Source organism: Sapajus apella, unplaced genomic scaffold (genome assembly GCF_009761245.1).
Source record: "Sapajus apella isolate SASKATOON/1434 unplaced genomic scaffold, GSC_monkey_1.0 scaffold66, whole genome shotgun sequence".
Lineage (NCBI taxonomy): Eukaryota > Metazoa > Chordata > Mammalia > Primates > Cebidae > Sapajus > Sapajus apella.
In genome coordinates this window covers 1413671-1433699 of record NW_022437006.1, presented here as the reverse complement: position 1 = coordinate 1433699, position 20029 = coordinate 1413671, and the positions used below count along the sequence as shown (strand labels likewise).

General features: G+C 38.3%; 2 protein-coding genes across 13 annotated transcripts in view; one reads left to right on the top strand and one right to left on the bottom strand.

The window, feature by feature from the left end:
• Window positions 1-7423, top strand: part of YARS2 (tyrosyl-tRNA synthetase 2) — an 18024-nt gene extending 10601 nt beyond the window's left edge. Inside the window, exons 5-6 of one of the 2 annotated variants that reach the window (XR_004259915.1) lie at window positions 4544-4837; window positions 6138-7423. Coding sequence is in view for 1 of the 2 variants with exons in the window: in XM_032248302.1 (XP_032104193.1) it covers window positions 4544-4703 (160 nt within the window). In the remaining variant the exon portion in view is untranslated. Of the gene's footprint in view, window positions 1-4543; window positions 4894-6137 lie in introns of those variants that run through there. The other variant, XM_032248302.1, reaches the window with a different exon arrangement.
• The window catches only part of DNM1L (dynamin 1 like), a 62275-nt gene continuing 49325 nt past the window's right edge, over window positions 7080-20029 (bottom strand). For 5 of the 11 annotated variants that reach the window (XM_032248292.1, XM_032248290.1, XM_032248300.1 and 2 more), the window contains 8 exons: window positions 19287-19379; window positions 15302-15358; window positions 14228-14305; window positions 13871-13903; window positions 12013-12189; window positions 11737-11846; window positions 9075-9234; window positions 7080-8254 (listed from right to left, as the gene is read on the bottom strand). In XM_032248292.1, the coding sequence (XP_032104183.1) occupies window positions 8198-8254; window positions 9075-9234; window positions 11737-11846; window positions 12013-12189; window positions 13871-13903; window positions 14228-14305; window positions 15302-15358; window positions 19287-19379 (765 nt within the window). In that variant the 3' untranslated portion in view covers window positions 7080-8197. The remainder of the gene's footprint in view (window positions 8255-9074; window positions 9235-11736; window positions 11847-12012; window positions 12190-13870; window positions 13904-14227; window positions 14306-15301; window positions 15359-19286; window positions 19380-20029) is intronic. The other 6 variants (XM_032248293.1, XM_032248291.1, XM_032248297.1 and 3 more) reach the window with 3 other exon arrangements.

The window sequence follows — 20029 nt, the reverse complement described above, 5'->3', positions numbered from 1 at the left end:
GTGATGTGGTGCTGAGAAGAATGTATATTCTGTGGATTTGGGGTGGAAAGTTCTGTAAATGTCTATTAGGTTTGCTTGGTCCAGGTCTGCGTTCAAGTCCTGGATATCCTTATTAATTTTCTGTCTGGTTGATCTGTCTAATATTGACAATGGGGTGTTAAAGTCTCCCACTATAATTGTGTGGGAGTCTAAGTCTCTTTGTAAGTCATTAAGAACTTGCCTTATGTATCTGGGTGCTCCTGTATTGGGTTCGTATATATTTAGGATCATTGGCTCTTCTTGTTGCATTGATCCTTTTACCATTATGTAATGTCCTTCTTTGTCTCTTTTGATCTTTGTTGCTTTAAAGTCTAATTTATCAGAGATGAGAATTGCAACCCCGGTTTTTTTTGCTCTCCATTTGCTTGGTAAATCTTCCTCCATCCCTTGATTTTGAGCCTTTGTGTATCCTTGCATGTGAGATGGGTTTCCTGGATACAGTACACCGATGCTTTTTGGCTTTTTATCCAATTTGTCAGTCTGTGTCTTTTGATTGGGGCATTTAGTCCATTCACATTTAGGGTTAATATTGTTATGTGTGCATTTGATACTGCCATTTTGGTGCTAGCTGGCTGTTTTGCCCATTAGTTGATGCAGATTCTTCATTGTGTTGATTCTCTTTACCATTTGGCATGGTTTTGGAGTGGCTGGTACTGGTTGTTCCTTTATGTGTGTAGAGCCTCTTTCAGCAGCTCTTGTAAAGCAGGCCTGGTGGTGTCGAAATCTCTGAGTACTTGCATGTTCACAAAGGATTTTATTTTTCCTTCACTTATGAAGCTTAGTTTGGCTGGATAGTAGATTCTGGGTTGAAAGTTATTTTCTTTAAGGATGTTGAATATTGGCCCCCACTGTCTTCTGGGTTGTAGGGTTTCTGCTGAGAGATCTGCTGTGAGTCTGATGGGCTTCCCTTTGTGGGTAACCTGACCTTTGACTCTGGCTGCCCTTAACATTTTCTCCTTCATTTCAACCCTAGTGAATCTGACGATTATGTATTGGGGTTGCTCTTCTTGAGGAATATCTTTGTGGTGTTCCCTGTATTTCCTGGACTTGAATATTGGCCTGCCTTGCTAGGTTGGGGAAGGTTTCTTGGATAATATCCTGAAGAGTATTTTCCAGCTTGGATTCAATCTCTCCATCACGTTCAGGTACACCTATAAAACGTAGATTAGGTCTTTTCACTTAGTCCCATATTTCTTGGCGACTTTGTTCATTCTTTTTTACCCTTTTTTCTCTAATCTTGCCTTCCCGTTTTAATTCATTGAGTTGATCTTCGACCTCTGATATCCTTTCTTCTGCTTGGTCAATTCGGCTGTTGAAACTTGTGTGTGCTTCACGAAGTTCTTGTGTTTTTCAGCTCCATCAATTCACTTATATTCCTCTCTAAGTTGTTTATTCTCATTAACATTTCGTCAACTCTTTTTTCAAGCTTCTTAGTTTCTTTGCATTGGGTTTGAACATGTTCTTTTAGCTCAGAGAAGTTTTTTATTACCCACCTTCTGAAGCCTGATTCTGTCAGTTCATCACACTCATTTTCCATCCAGTTTTGTTCCCCTGCTGGTGAGGAGTTGTGATCCCTTGTAGAAGGAGAGGTGTTCTGGTTTTGGTGTTTTCATCCTTTTTGCACTGGTTTCTTCCCATCTTTGTGGATTTATCCACCTGTTGTCTTTGCAGTTGTTGACTTTCAGATTGGGTCTCTGAGTGGACGTCCAGTTTGTTGATGATGAATTTCTTTCTTTCTGTTTCTTAGTTTTCCTTCTAACAGTCAGGCCCCTCTGCTGTAGGACTGCTGAAGTCCAGTCCAGGCCCTGCTCACCTGGGGGTCACCTGCAGCGGCTCCAGAACAGTATGGGTTGCTGCCAGTTTCTTCTGCTATCTTTGTCCCAGAATGATACCCACCAGATATCAGTCTGAGCTCTCCTTTATGAGGTGACTCTTTGGATATATGGGGGTCAGGGAGCTGCTTGAGGAGACAGTGTGTCCTTCATAGGAGCTCAAGTGCTGAGCTGTGAGCGCCATTGTTCATTCAGATCTGCTGGGCAGGTACGTTTAAGTCTGCTGCAGCAGAACTCATAAACACCCTTTTTTTTCCCCCAGGTGCTGTGTCCTGGGTAGTTAGAGCTTTATTTATGAGTTTCTGTTGTGCTACTACCTTTTTCAGGGCTTCCCTGCCCAGCAAGGAGGCAGCCTAGTCACTGCCTGCAGAGGCTTTGCTGAGCTGCTGTGGGCTCTGCCCATCTACCATGTGAACTTCCCTGCAGTCCTGTTTATATGGATATAGTTAGAACTGCCTTGGCAATGGCGGCCCACCTCTATAATGGCGGAGTCTCTTTGTAATGGCAGACTGCCTCAGCAATGGCGGACTACCTCCGTAGTGGTGGAGTGCCTTGGTAGTGGCGGACGCCCCTCCCCCACAGAGCTGGACTGTCCCAGGTCCAGCTGTGATTGCTGTGAAACTCTCAATCCAGAGAATTTCAGATTGCTTTTTTGTGGGGGTGGGACCAGCCAAGCCTGATCACCTGCTCCCTGCCTCAGAGCCCCCTTTTTTTTTTATTATTTTTATTTTTTTAAGTTGAACAGGCGACTCTGTCTCCCAGGTGTTTCAGTTGCCTGTTGAAAAGGCACCAGGATCTGTGTGGTTTCCCGTGTGGCGACCCACTGCACCGGCTGAAACAGCCACGGAGATTCATGGCACTTTTTTGCCCAGGAATCTCCTGGCCTGGCTCCCTGTTTCAGTCCCCTTTTTTATCAGTTGAATGGACGACACTGTCTCCCAGAAGCTCCAATCGCCAGCTAAATTGGCACCCGGACTCGTGTATTTTGTGCAGAGAACCAACGCGCTGGCCAAAACAGCCGCGCCGGCCAAAAGGGGCTCCTCTGTCTGGGAATCTCCTGGTCTGTGGGCAATAAAAATCTGTCTGGAAATGCAGCGTCCGCTCATCCTCCGCGCTTTCACTGGGAGCTGCAATCCTGAGCTGCTCCGAATCGGCCATCTTGGATCCATCCCCCAGAAAATCTTTTACTGTTGAATTTTATAAAACCATGTCCATGACCAGGTGTGGTGGCTCACACCTGTAATCCCAACACTTTGGGGGGCAGGGACGGGAGGATTGCTTGGGGCCAGGAGTTCGAGATCTTTGTGGGCAAGAACATAGTGAGACTGTGTCTCTACCCAAAAAGTTATGAAAATATTTTTAAAACCACGTAGTTTCTTAATTTTATTTGGTAACACATTCAGATGAGAGAAAATCACCATTTATCTTTCTTCAGGATTTCTCACAAATCTAGTCATGCTGTAGCCCTCTTCTCAGATCTCACCTCTTTCTAGCTGTTCCCATGTTTCTGAGTCCTGATTGTCAAGGTAGCTTCACTCCCAATTAAAGTATCTCTTTTTTCAGAGAAATTTTCAGCCCTCACCTAACCAGTGTGCTCCTAGAAGAACTCCTCGGTCTTTATAGCGTTAATCACAGTGTGTTTTCATTGTTCATTTGTCTTTATCTCTCTGCTAGATTGCAGTACCGTTTATATTTAGCACGTAGAAAGAGCTCTGTAAATGTTCAGTGAATGCATTGGATGATAAATAACTCCAGTGAAACTTATTTAACCTCCTTATATATGCTATCAAAAATTTTGGTTAGTAATCCCAAATTTATTAGATAAGCTACAGATCTTCCATTTCTAAAACCAGCCAATCTCATTTTAAGAAAATTTTTCATTTTAACAATTTGCTATTAATTGCATAGTCTCAATATAATTTGCAAGGATTTTCCAGTTTCATAAGCAAATTTCCTAAAGATTTCTGTAGATACCACTATAGTTGTGACTTGTGTCTTATGGATAGTTTACTGAAAGCAGCACTGTTCTCTTTTACTTTTGTAAGTTTCTTTTCTGTGATTTTCTTTTTTTTCCCCCAAGTTGGTGGGGGGGGGATTCTCCATTATTCCTTTTCACTTCATTTTTAAAGCCATTACTAACTGAATAGCAAAAGCTAACTATGCCTTTGAAATAGCAGATGCAAGGCATAAAGGAGGCTGGGCATGGTGGCTCATGCCTGTAATCCCAGCACTTTGGGAAGGGGAGGTGGGTGAATCACCTGAGGTTAGGAGTTTGAGACCAGCGTGGCCAACATGGCAAAACCCCGTCTCTGCTAAAAATATAAAATCAGCCGGGTGTGGTGGCATGCATCTATAATCCCAGCTACTCTGGAGGCTGAGGCAGGAGAATCACTTAGAACCCAGGAGGTGGAGATTGTAGTGAGCCAAGATCATGCCAGCCTAGGCTACAGAGTAAGACTGTGTTTTAAAAAAAAAAAAAAAAAAAGAAAAAACACAAAGAGCATTAAAGGGAGGCAGAATCTATTAATAGAGTGAACATGAAGGTAACAACAGTCCACTGCCAAATGTTCTCAATTGAAGAGCCTCTGAAATGTAAGTGAAATAGTCTTTTTGGGGGGGACAGATCAACAGTCATTGGATCTCTCTACTTACTAAACGTTTCTATTTTTTAGGTATCGAATGATAACAGAAGGCGGAGTCAGCATAAATCACCAACAAGTAACAAATCCTGAGAGCGTTTTAATTGTTGGACAACACATTCTCAAGAATGGACTTTCCTTACTTAAAATAGGAAAAAGAAATTTCTACATTATAAAATGGCTTCAGTTATGATGAAAAATCCCTTCTGGTTATTCAAGTACTTACCCATCATTTATTCTCAAGACCTCTGAAGGGTTGGCCCCAAAACTTAGATCTTTGCTTATGCAAATCAGAAAAACAGAATGGAGTATACACTAGGACTCAGTGTGAGTAACTTCATTTGATTTTTATGGGCTGGTTAATAAATAAGGTATTTGTTTAGTGATGGGATGTTTTATTTTCTGATGTACAAATCTTGATTACCATAGAAAACCATGATTTTCAGGGTTAATCTCCTTTTAAAATTATACTTGAGAAGAGATAGAAATGCCAGCTTTCCTATCCTACCCTTCCCATTCTCCTTTTTGTGGTGATGAAGAACAATGAAAAGAGATAGTGTAAGGAATTGTGAGGCTGCGCTCAGTGGCTCACACCTGAAACCCCAGTACTGCAGGGGGCCAAGATGGGCAAATCACTTGAGGCTAGGAGTTTGAGACTGGCTTGACCAACAGGGCAAAACCCTGTCTCTACTGAAAATATAAAAATTAGCTAGGCCTGGTGGCAAGTGCCTGTAACCCCCAGCTACTAGAGAGGCTGACGCATGAGAATCACTCAAACCTGGGACATGGAGATTGCAGTGAGTCGAGACTGCGCCACTGCACTCCAGCCTAGGAGACGGAGTGAGTAGTGAGACTGTCTCAAAAAAAAAAATTGTGTGTTTTTGTATCAGGTGTGGCACACCGATCTCACTAATGTTATATAGTTGTTTATAAAATCAATAGTGCCTCTGGTGTCCACATTAGAAATGGGAAAACTAGTATTAGAAACTGATTAGAAATTTGATATATATATATATATATATATATATATACATATATATATATATATATTTTTTTTTTTGTAGTTGAGGGAGCAAATGTAGTTCATTTTGAAAAGGAGAAAAGTTAGATGAGGACATGGTTGCTTTGAGAAATTACAGTAAGAAGTTTTTTTTTTTTTTTTTTACAAGGAATAGTATAACAATTAGTACGTGACTTTTCAGGAAGTTTCTAACTCAGTTTTTTAGTTCCTTGCCTGTGTTCCATCATTTCATTCTCATTAAGCCATGTTTTGTCAGTGGATTCCTAAGGTAGCAATGTTTTACAAATTTAGGAACTTAAATTAGTTTTAAATTTCCACTTCTGCCCCACACAGATTGCAACTAGAGGTAAATTTAAAAATAATCCCCCCCAGAATAAAATACGCACTCATGTGAGACTATCAAAAAGTATCCAGGTAAGGAAAGTTTTCAGGTCAAACCTAAAGGATTTGGAATCAAGACTGAGTTCAGCTCTGCAAACATGAGGCAAATTAATTCTCCAGAACTATTTCCATATCTGAAAAAAAGCAGTGGCCTCCCTGTTTCCCTGAGGATCAAGTGAATCACATATGAAATGATTAATCAGATTTCTTTTGAAAATCTTACAGGCTGCAGAGCATGGCTTTAGTGTTCAAATTCTAGCCATTTACTACCTGGATTACTTGGAGCAAGTCACTGTCTTCATACGCAAAAATGGCGATGTAATAATACCTTGGTGAACTGTCAGAATCTGGTAGGAAAAAAGTCATAAAACGTTTAGTACTCTATACGGTTGTTTTAAAGTAGATTTAGGTATTAAAAAGCTCCTTTTCTCCCTTTCTCTGGGAGAAAACTTAAGAATTTTTTTGACAAACTTTAATGTCATTTCATACCAGCAATTTTATTTACACAGCAAGAACATACAGGTATCTGTTATAAATGTCAGAGATCATCTCTACATTTCAGAACTTGACTCAGTTTAAGGGCCAACAAAAGAACGTTTTTTCGCTTTCCATTAAGTTTCTTGCCTCTGTTTTTCGTTGTACAAAATGTGTAGTACTAGCAAGTGCATTACCATAGCATGTCTTTAATTTTCAGTTTGAAATCTGATGTGCTAGAGAAAAGTGCATCATAAGTTTTTTGGGTTTTTTTCCCTTATGAATTCAAAGTACTAATTATCTGGAAAAAGTAAATCATGTATGGTTATAATTTTGAAACTGATGCCTAATGACAGCAGAGTGATTTTTAAGTGTGGTAACAAAAGTTTTGGGAGCATGTATCCGCTGTCAAGATGGTACTAGTAACAGATTCAAGATAGTGCCATATCATATCAGACTGATACAGGGTTTTTAATGTTTGAGATCAGAGCCTGTTGTTCCTTAGTATATTGGTGCAGTAAGCAAAGTTAACATTCATATTTTCCCTGCCAATAGTCCTTCACGAATATCTGGTCATAAACTGAAAAAAAAAATTTAATGTTTATAATATAAATGTGTTGTCTGTTAGTGATGGGGCTAGATGTGAGGTATATCTATCTTAAAATTTATAATGTAGTTTATACCAAGAATCACCTGGGGAATTACATGTTCTAAACCTCATCACTACCCCATAAATGCAGTTTAAGTCTGTAAGTCTTAAGGAGTTTGTCTATCTGGGTGTTTTTCTTTCAATAACAAAACTCCTCAAGTAGTTTCATAACTATTCTAATATATTTTGTTGGAATATATTTTGTTTGTATGCTGTAAAACAAAAGTAGCTATTACCAGCATACACACACAGTATATTGGTTTTAAGTCCCACCTCAAAGTGAATCTTAGAGGCTGGTGTAAGAGCTCCATTTTAAAGATGTACCTTTGTTACTACTACTCTATTTGCAAGTTAAGGGAGATTTAGGTCATCACTGAATTGTCTAAAACTAAAAGGAACTGGCCATCATTACCAACTCTTACTAGATCATCAAGGGTAGATGGCTGTTGTTTTTAATGTAGGAATTAATGTAGGCATTTATGCTTACCGGTTTAAGTATGAATCAAAGCATATTTTAATTTTTAATATGCTAGGGCAAATGGACCCAGAATTGGAAGGGCTATGTAACTACACAGTATGCACACCACATCCATGTCGGTGTCACAGATCCTTTTGTGCATTCAGCATTCTTAAAAACACATCAAAGTCTGCAGAGAAGCTCAGAAAAACTAAATTGAAGGACAGGTGGAATACAATGACTCTATGTGAGGAACTTGCCAACTCACATCTTTCAAAGCCAGCTCAGTTTATATAGTACATGCATTATAGTCATATGAAATGTTGTCTTGGTGCTTTCTTCTTGGAGGACTATGGCAGCAGCTTTAAGATTACTAACAAAGATTACACAGGTCATCTTATCCACAGGCAAACTGCTTTGTACAACTAGAACATTAACAGTTCTTTTTAAGTTCCAATGAAACTGTCACAAGACAGAGTTGATGTATTTTATATATACTGGGAAACTTTAGAAACAGCCATTTATTATTTGGATTAAATGTGCGATTTGTTCTGCAATATGGAATACACTTTTCAGTTTACAGCCAGTCTTCACATGAGCAGATTCATACCATTGCAGTGCACAGGAGTTCATAAATAAAATTCTACTCAGGCAGTAACTAGCAAGTTTTTGAGTCAACAAAGGCTGAGTATTATACAGTTCTCTTCACCAAAGATGAGTCTCTCGGATTTCAGCAATAATTTGACTAGCTCCTTGTAATGCCTGCATTAAAGGAAATAAAAATTTTAAATGCTTATTATAAAGTTATGAACTTAATCAGAATTATGCAGGGTAATTTTTCCAATGTATATGTGGTAGGTTTATATAACCAGTTTGTATTAACCAATATGTTCTCTGGAATTAGAATCTAATCAAGTACCAACAAGAAACAAACCAAGCTAGAATATAAAGACTATGTATATATGTACATATGTGTATATATACACATATTTTATATGTGTATATACGCGCGCAGTGTATATACGCGCGCAGTGTATATACGCGCGCAGTATATATACGCGCGCAATGTAGATACGTATATACACGCAATATATACGCGCGCAGTATATATACGCGTGCAGTATATACTGCGCGCAGTGTATATACGCGCGCAGTATATACACGCAGTATATATATACGTATATACACGCATATATATATACGTATATACACGCAGTATATATATACGTATATACACGCAGTATATATATACAGTATATGTGTGTATATATACACAGTGTATATATATATATACAGTATATGTATATATATACACACAGTATATATATACATATATATACATATATACGCATATACACATATACAGTATATGTATATATACACAGTATATGTATATACATATATACAGCATATGTGTATATATACATATACAGTATATGTATATACGTATATACACATACATATGTATATATGTATATATATACATGTGTGTATATATATATAAATATCCAAAAATCAAAACTGCATTTAAAACTATTTCTGTCTACTGCCCAAGTATAAAAATTCAAAAGTTTCACAGTACCTTTAGCATATCAGCCGCTTCTTTCCTGCGCTGTGCCATGTCCTCAGATTCAGTCAGAAGATCATCCAATAAGGATGATTTATACAGCTGGCCTACTAGCTCACTCTGAAGAGTGTCTTTCACATGATTAACCAAAAAATGCATTACTGCCTTTGGCACACTGCAAAACAAAGCCGAATTATGGAATTTTAGCCAAAATTCTACTTTTAATAATTTGGGCTTAGGAAATAAGAACACTGTACTACTTTGGATATTTCACTAATGGCATAATTGCCCTTTAGATTTTTGCTTAATTATAAGCAACAGTTCACTGGCTAATGCCTGTAATCCCAGCACTTTCGGAGGCTAAGGGAGGTGGACTGCTTGAGGCCAGGAATTTAGTTTGAGACCACCCTGGCCAACATGGTGAAACCCCATCTGCACTAAAAATACAAAAATTAGCTGGGCATGGTGGCACATGCCTGTGATCCCAGCTACTCAGGAGACTGAGAAACGAGAATCACTTGAACCCAGGAGGCAGAGATTGCAGTGAGCCAAGAACTGCACTCAACCCTGGGTGACAGTCTTACTCTGTCTCAAAAGGAAAAGCAACAGTCCTCAATATTTTACCTTCTTTTCATCATCCTTATTTCAAAACTCTTTGATAAGCTTTATTCAGGTTGGGCATGGTGGCTCACGCCTGTAATCCCAGCACTTTGGGAGGCCCAGGTGGGTGGATCATCAGGTTAGGAGTTCAAGACCAGCCTAGCCAACATGGTAAAACTTTGTCTCTACTGAAAATACAAAAAAAACAAAAAATAGTCGGGCGTGTTGGTGGGTGCCTGTAATCCCAGCTACTTGGGAGGCTGAGATAGAGAATTGCTTGAACCTGGGAGGTGGAACTTGCAGTGAGCTGAGATGGCACCACTGCACTCCAGCCTGGGCAACAGAGCAAGACTCCATCTCAAAAAAAAGAAAAAGCATTATTCATAATAGCCAACAAGTGAGAAAAACCTAAACATCTATCGGCTGATGAATGGATAAACACAGTATGACATATCCCTATATCTAATATTATTCAGACATAAAAAGATACATCACTTAATAACATGGATATGTTCTGAGAAATGCATTATTAGATGATTTCATTATGTGAACATCAAAGAGTGTGCTTACACAATTACAGATGGTACAGCCTACAACACACCTAAGGTAGATAGGATAGCCTATTGCTCCTAGGCTACAAACATGTACAGTATGTTACTGTATTGAATACTGTAGGGAACTGTAACATAATGGTAAGTATGTATCTAAACATAGAAAATTACAGAAAAAATATGGTAGCATAATCTAAAGGGAACACATTCAAATATGTGGTCTGTTGACTAAAACATTATGTGGCACATGACTATACTGATTCAATGCTACGATATGGATGTGGCTTAAAAACATTCAGTGAGCCAAGTGCGGTGGCTCACAGCTGTAATCCCAGCACTTTGGGAGGCAGGCAGATCACAAGGTCAGGAGTTCGAGACCAACCTGACCAATATGGTGAAACCCTCTCTCTACTAAAAATACAAAAATTAGCTGGGCGTGGTGGTGGGAGGCAAAGGCAGGAGAATTGCTGGAACCCAGGAGGCAGAGGTTGCAGTGAGCCAAGATCACTCCAGCCTGGGCGACAAAGCGAGACTCCATTTCCAAAACACACACATATTAAGTGAAAGAAAAGCTAGGTACAAAGACTATATGAATATTAGTCTTATACGAGTATTAGACATATTAGTATATGAAATGTCCCAAAGAGGCAAATCCAGAGAGACCATAGGTTATTGGTTGCCAGATATAGGAGGGAGCAAAATGGGAAGCCCCTGCAGTTGAGTACAGGGCTTCTTTAAGAACTAATGCAAATATTACAAATACCACGTAGTGGTTAAGACCACATAGTGGTGAGCATTGCACAGCTTTGTGATATATAATAAAAATCACTGCAAACTACACTTAAAAGGGTGGACTTTGTAGTGTATGAATTATATCTTTAAAAAACAAAAACAAGGCCAGGTATAGTGGCTCACGCCTGTGATCCCAGCACTTTGGGAGGCCGAGGCAGATGGATCACCTGAGGTCAGGAGTTCGAGACCATTCTGGGCAACATGGTGAAACTCCATCTCTACTAAAAATAGAAAAAATTAGCTGGGGGTGGTGTTGCACGCCTGTAATCCCAGCTACTCAGGGGCTGATGGAAAAGAATTGCTTGAACCTGTGAGGCGGAGGTTGCCATGAAGTGAGATCGTGCCACTGCACTCCAGCCCAGTGACAGAGCGAGACTCTGTCTCAAAAAAAAAAAAAAAAAAAGGCAAGTCAGTGTTACTAGCCAAAATAATGAAACTATTAAATTAAAATTTGGAAAAAAAAAAAAAATTTCTTAAATGACTCAAAATGTGGCAGCCAGACAGAACAAAAGAATCTCTCGTTTTTAATAGCTTTTTCTAGCTGATACATGAGGTCCTAGTCATTCTATGTTAACAAACTCAAGTCTTACTACAAGTTACCCAAGGACTATCAGAGAATCCACTTGATTTAGAATAAAAACTAACCTAAAATTTTTTAAAATACATGTATTTTTCAAAACAAATCACAGAATCATCCAGCAGTATTAAAGCCTGTGATTTATATTAATACTAACCTGTCTTGAATATTCTTTCTGACAATGAGAAAATATGATTTGATGAGTCGTTCAATAACCTCACAGTCTCGCTGTTCCCGAGCAGATAGTTTTCGTGCAACAGGAACTGGCTAAGTGGGGATGAAGGGGAAGAATATTACTTTAATGACACTTTGAAATGCCAGCATTTAACATCTGAAAGTTACTAAGTTTTGAGACTTTTAGTTCTTTTTGTCTAATTGTTTTCCTACTAACATGGTTATCCTATTAGACCTAAACCAAATTGTCACGGCTTACCACATCCAGCAGATTCACAGCATGACCTTTCTGTGGACTGGCTGGCATAATTGGAATGGGTTTTGATTTTTCTTCTGCTAATAACTCTTCAGCTTTTGAAGTTTTCAGCATTCCTCTCCAGTTGCCTGTTGTTGGTTCTTGAACACCATCTCCAACCCCACCACCTCCAGACGCAACCTGAAAAAACATGTTCCAAAACCTATACCAACTTTAATCTATGCAGACAGATAATGAGGTGAGAAGGAGATGGTAGGTGGCATGTATAACTGGAACCCTGAGCTGTCTAAAGTAAGAGTTTCTATTGTAAGTTGTTTGCAAGGCATCAGCCAATTTATGTTCTATTTAATTCCCTTTTTCTTTTATCATTCGCTAACTTTTCAAAACTGTTCCTCTTCTCCCACCCTTCAAACACTAAATTGTAAAAAGAAGTATAAGCTGCCCTTAAAAACAAAACTACTCATTAAAAGCACAAAGAACTGCCATTCAGTTTAATTTCTTAAGTAATCATAAACACTGTTAAACTCTCTCCCTAAAATTCTATAAATTTATTATGTCTCTGAACTTAAGACTTTATATATTTCTCAAGTCAATTTACATTCCTAGTAGTCAACAAAAATGCCATAAGGTATAAGAACTCTTTAACAAATAGCAAGACATTTGTTATTCCTAGGCTGACAGTCACTATAAGTTGTTTCAAAGGTGGAATCTGACATAAACACAACGGAAGTCCCTTCAACATCTGCACTCTTAAGGATTTGCTGCAAGAAATCTAGTGCTACCATTAATCACAAGTGCTTTTGCACCTTGTTTTCCGTAAAATTAGTCTTGACTTCTAAAAAACAAAAATGACTGCTTATAATGGAAAAACATAATTCATCAACATTTGAGAGGGTTTTTTTAGGTATTCTTTAAGATCTTACAATCTAAAAGTGGATTACATAAATTTAATAGAGCATTATGGCATTATTTCCTTCACCACTGTTAGAAAAATGGTAGTTTGGGGTATCATTCTGAATCAAAATATTTGCTAAAATCTGTATTTAGTATGTCAGTTAAGGTGAACTATATTTAAATATAAGTAGTATATTACACATTCACTTAAAAATGAGTAATTAGAATTTTAAATGTTAACTATACATGAATGGTATACCAAATGAAATTTTAAAGAGAGTGAGCACATTCAGTGTGATGTCATGAATGAAATAAAACTTGTGCAGTGATTTAGATGGTTCTCTTAATATTCGTGAGCACAGTGGGCTGAGAGAAGATAAGACATTTAAATATGGACATTTAAGAAAGGAAAGGAGCTAAATGGCAGAAAATCTTGAAATAGGCATGACTGAATAATTTATACATTATTTAATTTTCATCTAAAATGATTGTCAAGAATTGAAAACAGTCTCAAACTCTCACAGTCCCCACTTGTTTTTGATTTGCTTAAGCTTCTGAAGCATATGTGAAGCGATATATATCATAACAAGTGCAAACTAATTGGAAATATAAGAAAGAAGCAATAGATTAGAGGATTATCTATTAGTACTGAACAGATCTCAAGATCTTTAAAGAGGAAATGTCCAAAAATACAATTCCATCTCTGCAATCTATTTCCTACCAAAATACTAAATTTAAACCTGTTATTGAAGGTAACAGAAAACAGAGAGAAAGCCTATTATTGTAACTAATTAACACAACATCAAAACTAATGCCATCTTCCACAGGTTGGATAAAAGGAACATTAAGAACATAGCACAGACAAGAGAGAGAGCACTACACAAACAGGTTTTTTAATGGTGTTATAGACAGTGTTTCAGTGAGAACCAAAGGTACCAACATTTCCATTCTGAAGCAAGAGACTCACATTTTTAGTTTCTCTTCTGCTGTCCTGAATTGACTGTTAAAAGATATGTTAAAACATGCAATTTAACAAGCAAAATTTAAATACCAATGGGTTGAAATTCAAAAAGTGCAGGATAATTTCCTCGTTAAATTACTTCTTTTTCTGTGTGCATCTTCTATATTGCAAGCAAAAGGATGTCAACAATATAAAGTAGGCATTGCATTGTTACACAATTTTAAAATATATATTAGACTGAAGTGATCTGACCTTAGCACAGTATCCCATATTAATATTCTTCTATTCACTGTATTGTTTCCAGAAGATTATGTTGCACCAAAGAACTAGGCATGCAGGCTTAGATTAAGAATCAGAACAGACCTTGCCATCAGCCTCAGCAGAAGCAGCAGGGGAGGGCTCCTGGGAGGCAGGTGCCAAAGCACTTGGAACTTTAGAAGACTAAAGGCAAAAAATGCAGGGGGTAAAAAAATCAAGGATGCAAAAATGCATTCAGAAACATTCTATAAATGTGAATTTTTCCGTTCTGTAACAAAATCGTAAAATAACATGAAAAATGAAAATAATCATGGGAGATAAAATTGTTTATTCTGCCTTATTTCCTTCATTGTTAAAAGTTTCTTTCAGATGAATACATAAGAAAAATCCAAATAAAAAGCGTCATTTTTACTTTTCGTATTTGATAAGATTATTTGCTGGCAAAGAATTCAAGGTAACAAATTTTTATACACACATTAGTATTACAACTATTGTAAGTATTACTAGTAATTAAAACCTCTGTTTTGTGTGCATTTTTTCCAAGAAAACGTGTTATCATAAGTCATTTCAACTATTTATAAAGTTGATAAAATCACTAGCTGAATTTTTTTTTAAAGCTTCATGCTTAACTAAATGCTTAAACCTACTAATTTTTTTAATTAATTTTTTTTTTTGAGACAGAGTTTTGCTCCCGTTGCCCAGGCTGTTGTGCAATGGTGTGATCTCAGCTCACCGCAACCTCTGCCTCCTGAATGTAAGCAATTCTCCTGCCTCAGCCTCCCGAGTAGCTGGGATTACAGGAATGTACCACTACACCCAGCTAATTTTGTAGTTTTAGTAGAGACAGGGTTTCACCATGTTGGTCAGCCTGGTCTCCAACTGCCAACCTCAGGTGATCCGCCCACCTGGGCCTCCCAAAGTGCTAGGATTATAGGCATGAGCCACCAAGCCCAGCCACTTAAACTTGTAAGCATTTGTGTCACTGAATTCAAAATGCTATTATCTTTAAATCACTCAAAGCCCATTTTAAACTTGTATGCCTTTAGCTCCAATGGAGTGTTAAAGGGAGGAAAAGAAGAAAGAATTACTCCTAGAACTGATTAATATTCTGAGCTCATCAATCCATCTTTAGGTATTGGGAATGTGCATTAAAAAAAAAATTTTTTTTTTTTTTTTTACCTTGTCTCGTGATACAGCTGAAGGTAATTCTCTGGCTAGCCTGTTTCTCCTCTGTTCCTAAGAAACACAAATCAAGCAAAACAAAACTGATTATTTGAGTACTGAGATATATGCCTACTAAAAAATGTTCGTGTTAATTGAAAAGTGTGGAGTAACTTACAGATACATCCTCTCACTGTTGGGACTCATGCCATAATTATATTTTAAAATAAATAAGAAATCATTTAACCCAATGCTTCTCAATCTTTTTTTTTCTGCCCACACACCTGAAGGATACAATATAGTGTCAGTAACAGTGGCTCTCTGTACTGGGGATTCTCAAATGAGGGGCAACAGACTGACATCTTTTCCCCCTTTCCCACTAAGAAAGAGTGATATAAACTGTCCTCACATAAATCTGGAACATAAGCCTTCAACATACCATGTGGAATTTGAAGTGCAGAGAGTCATAGAAAACTCCATAAAGCCTTTTAAAGTCACTCTTACCTGAACACCTTTGTGTTAAATTCAAACAACTCCCCTACATAAAACATACATTGAAGAAGTATCTGTGGTTGAGGTTATCCTTATAAAATGTTCCTAAACTACCTCCAGAAAATAAAGTGTTGACAACTGATAGTCCTTTCTATAACATGGCTAATTTAACAGACTCGTCAATTGCCCACAATTCTAATTTGCTAATATTATCAAAGTAACTTGTACAAAGCTAAAAAAAAAACTGTTAAATTCAAATTAGATTGTCCCAAGCATCTGCTACATCCAAGCATCAAGATAGGCACAAGATCATGAAGATACTGGGTAGGCACGGTGGCTCACACCTGTAATCCTAGCACTTTGGGAGGCCAAGGTGGACAGATCACTTGAGCTCAGGAGTTCGAGACCAGCCTAGCCCCAAAATGGTGAAACCCTGTCTCTACTAAAAATACAAAAATAAGCTGGGTGTGGTGGTGCACACCTATAATCCCAGCTACTCAAGAGGCTGAGGCAGGAGAATCGCTTAATCCAGGAGGCAGTTTACGGTGAGCCGAGATCACGCCACTGCACTCCAGCCTGGGCAACAGAGTAAGACTCTGTCTGAAGAAAAAAGAATATGAAGATATAGAAAGCTGATAATGAAAGGTGTTAATGATGGATCTCTCACAGTCTGCATCAAATACAGTAGAAAGTATTTATGTTAAAGTCGAAATTGCTCTTAAGTATAAAGTATTACATGAACACAATCACACTTGCAAAAAAAGTTTGATTATGTTCATGTAATACTGTCTACATTATAGTTTTGTTTTTGTAAAAGCTTTGTTATGGTTTTGTTTTTGTTTTTGTTGAGGTGGAGTTTCACTTTGTCACCCAAGCTAGACTGCAGTGGCAAGATCTCAGCTCATTGCAACGTCCGCCTCCCGGGTTAGAGCAATTCTCCCTGCCTCAGTCTCCTGAGTAGCTGGGATTACAGGCACCCACCACCACACCTGGCTAATTTTTGTATGTTTAGTAGAGACAGGGTTTTGACATATTGGCCAAGCTAGTCTTGAACTCCTGACCTCAGGTGATCCGCCTGCCTTTGGCTTTCAAAGTGCTGGGATTACAGCCGTGAGCCACTGTGCCCAGCCCTCAATGATGTTTTACATGTAAGATATATATATATTTTTTGACACAAATTTCACCCAATTTTATTTTTTCATGGGAGGGTATTCAGTAATAAAAAACATAAAAATATAGATAATCAACAATCTTTGGCCAGGTGCAGTGACTCATGCCTGTAATCCCAGCACTTTGGGAGGCCAAGGCGGGTGGATCACTAGGTCAGGAGATCAAGACCATCCTGGCTAAGACGGTGAAACCCTGTCTCTACTAAAAAATACAAAAATTAACCGGGCATGGTGGCACACACCTGTAGTCCCAGCTACTTGGGAGGCTGAGGCAGGAGAATTGCTTGAACCCGCAAGGTGGAGGCTGCAGTGAGCCGAGATCATGCCACTGCACTCCAGCCTGGGTGACAGAGTGAGACTCCATCTAAAAAAAAAAAAAAAAAAAAAATCTTCAAAATAAAAAATTACCATGTTAAAATGTATGTTTTTAACAGGGATACAAAGGGAAAGGCACAGTATCCAGAATTCTCACCCTCGTCTGTTACTAACCAGTTGTGACCTGAGCTGGGCCTGGACCCCAGCAGACCTGGTGTACCTGCTTTGCTAACTGGACAGTTTACCAACTCTTCTGAAGCCCTAGTGTCCTAATCTGTTAATGACATTATCTGCCCTCAGGGTTATGGTAAAGATTAAATGACTTAAATGAAAATATCCATATAAGGTTCTTTGGCACAGTCATTAAAACCAGAAGCCTATTCATTCGTAGAAAAATACTAATCTGAAATCATATCACATAAGACCTTATAAGTATAACAAAACTACGGCATACACAAGTTTTTCATGGTTAGTTTCCTTTTGAGACAATCTTGCACTGTCACCAGGCTGGAGTGCTGTGGTGCGATCTTGGCTCACTACAACCTCCGATTCCCTGGTTTAAGTGTTTCTCCTGCCTCAGCCTTCTAAGTAGCTGGGATTAGAAACACACGCCACCACACCCAGCTAATTTTTGTATTTTTAGTAGAGACCGGGTCTTACCATATTGGCCAGGATGGTCTTGATCATCCGACCTCGTGATCCGCCTGCCCTGGCCTCCCAAAGTGCTGGGATTGCAGGCCACAGTGCCTGGCCCATGATGTTAGTGTTGATGTAAAAAGAACTAAATCCTTTAACTGTCTACATGCTAATTTTTAACATAACTGTTATCTAGCTTACTTTCTGAGTGTTTTGAAGTGCCTACTCAACTATATGTCTTGGATTTTTTCTGGTAACAGGAATCACCCCAGCTACGTAACCAAAAATTAGTTTCCTAGATCAGTGTTGGGAAGAAGGTGCTAGTTTCCTATAATAGCGCCCTCCAAAATAAGCACCAAAGGAATAACTGCTGTCTGTAAGCCTCAAGCTCCCCATCTGTTTTGGAAAGTTTCACTCTTGTTGCCCAGGCTGGAGTGCAATGGCGCAATCTCAGCTCACTGCAACCCCCGCTCCCAAGTTCAAGTGATTCTCTTGCCTCAGCCCCACAAGACGCTGGGATTACGGGCGCCTGCCACCACACCTGGCTAATTTTTTTTATTTTTGGTAGAGATGGAGTTTCACCATGTTGGCCAGGCTGGTCTCGAACTCCTGACATCAGGTGATCCACCTGCCTCGGCCTCCCAAAGTGCTAGGATTACAGGCATGAGCCACCGAGCCTGGTTACCCCGTGTTTTAACCAGAGTAGAAGTCAGTAACCCAGGATCCCTTCCAGTTTCCAAATGCCATTGCTCACCACGCATATACAGAAGAGGAAATTTGGTATAGAAGGGGACTCTGAGGTCTTACTGAATTAGGGAGTAGCAGAAAAATGTACTATTTTTGGAGAAAAGTGGCAGAGAAACAAATGGCTTCTGGATAAATTGCTCTATCCACCAGCCTTGGCTCCATCTGAGCTTTTACTCAATTTGCTACATTAACATCAAAAGGAAAGAAAAGAGCCATGAAATGCAGCAACCCAGTAGTGGTGAAAAAAGCACTCTTGCTTTTCCAAATGTATGCTAAGTTGGGTAATTCTTGAGTGTTTCCTACACAGCTTTCAGAGACAAATGAAAACAATTTTAAACACTCACTTTGTTGTACACACTTCCCCTGTATAAACTACAAGTTACCAAAATAGAGCCAGTCACATTAACTGAATGAATTCTCAGATTCTTTCTGAATTTCAATTTCATAAGCAGAAAGTAATAATGCCTTCAGGTGGTTTTAAGAATTAAGAAAACAATGTAATTCCCTCAGCCTACTTCCTGGCATGCAGCAGGCACTAATGTGGCACACGTCTATTTTATAGTTATGCCATGCTAAATAAGTTTGATATAACTGAGTTACAGCAGATTTTTCCATCTGTGAAAAAACATAACAATTATATTTACCTCTATATTATTATTCATTAGCCCACAAGCATCAGCAAAGTCTGGATGTTTTGTGTTGATATAAGCCAATTCAATTGCCACTAAGTTATGGACCTAGAAAAAAATAAGTTACGCTATATACAAAAATACATTAACCATATTTTACTTTGAGAAATTTATATATAAAACTTATGAAACAGACAATACTGAAAAAGTACAGGAAACATATGCCTAAATAACTACTTGATAATTATATTCCAACTGATAAATCTTAGGCCAAATAATTATTTACTCTAGCTTTAAAATTATTTACATTTTGGCATCTAAAATTGCATTTCTAAGAGGGAAAAATAACGTTAAAGTAACTGCAAGTATTTTACTGTTAGGGAAAACCAGTTATCTTCCTGATGCAAGTCTAAATTTCAAGGCTTTATGCAACTTTGCTAGTGAAACTTCAGATCATCCACTATTCCACATCACTTTTTTAGTTCATTTTTAACAGCATAAGTTCATAACCAGACATCAGTTAAAGATGTTAACTTTATGTGAACTTTATTTGGGTAAAGGATACATCTAAAGACCTGAGGTAGTGACTAATTAGCCTTAACTATAACGCACCTAATTTAAAATATATGTAGTTCAAAATCCTAAGAGGACAATAAAAAAGGAAAGTTGGGATTAATTTATCTAGACCTCTACAGAGCTGCTAAATCTTTTTTTTTTTTTTTTTTTGAGAAAGAGTTTCGCTCTTGTTGCCCAGTTCG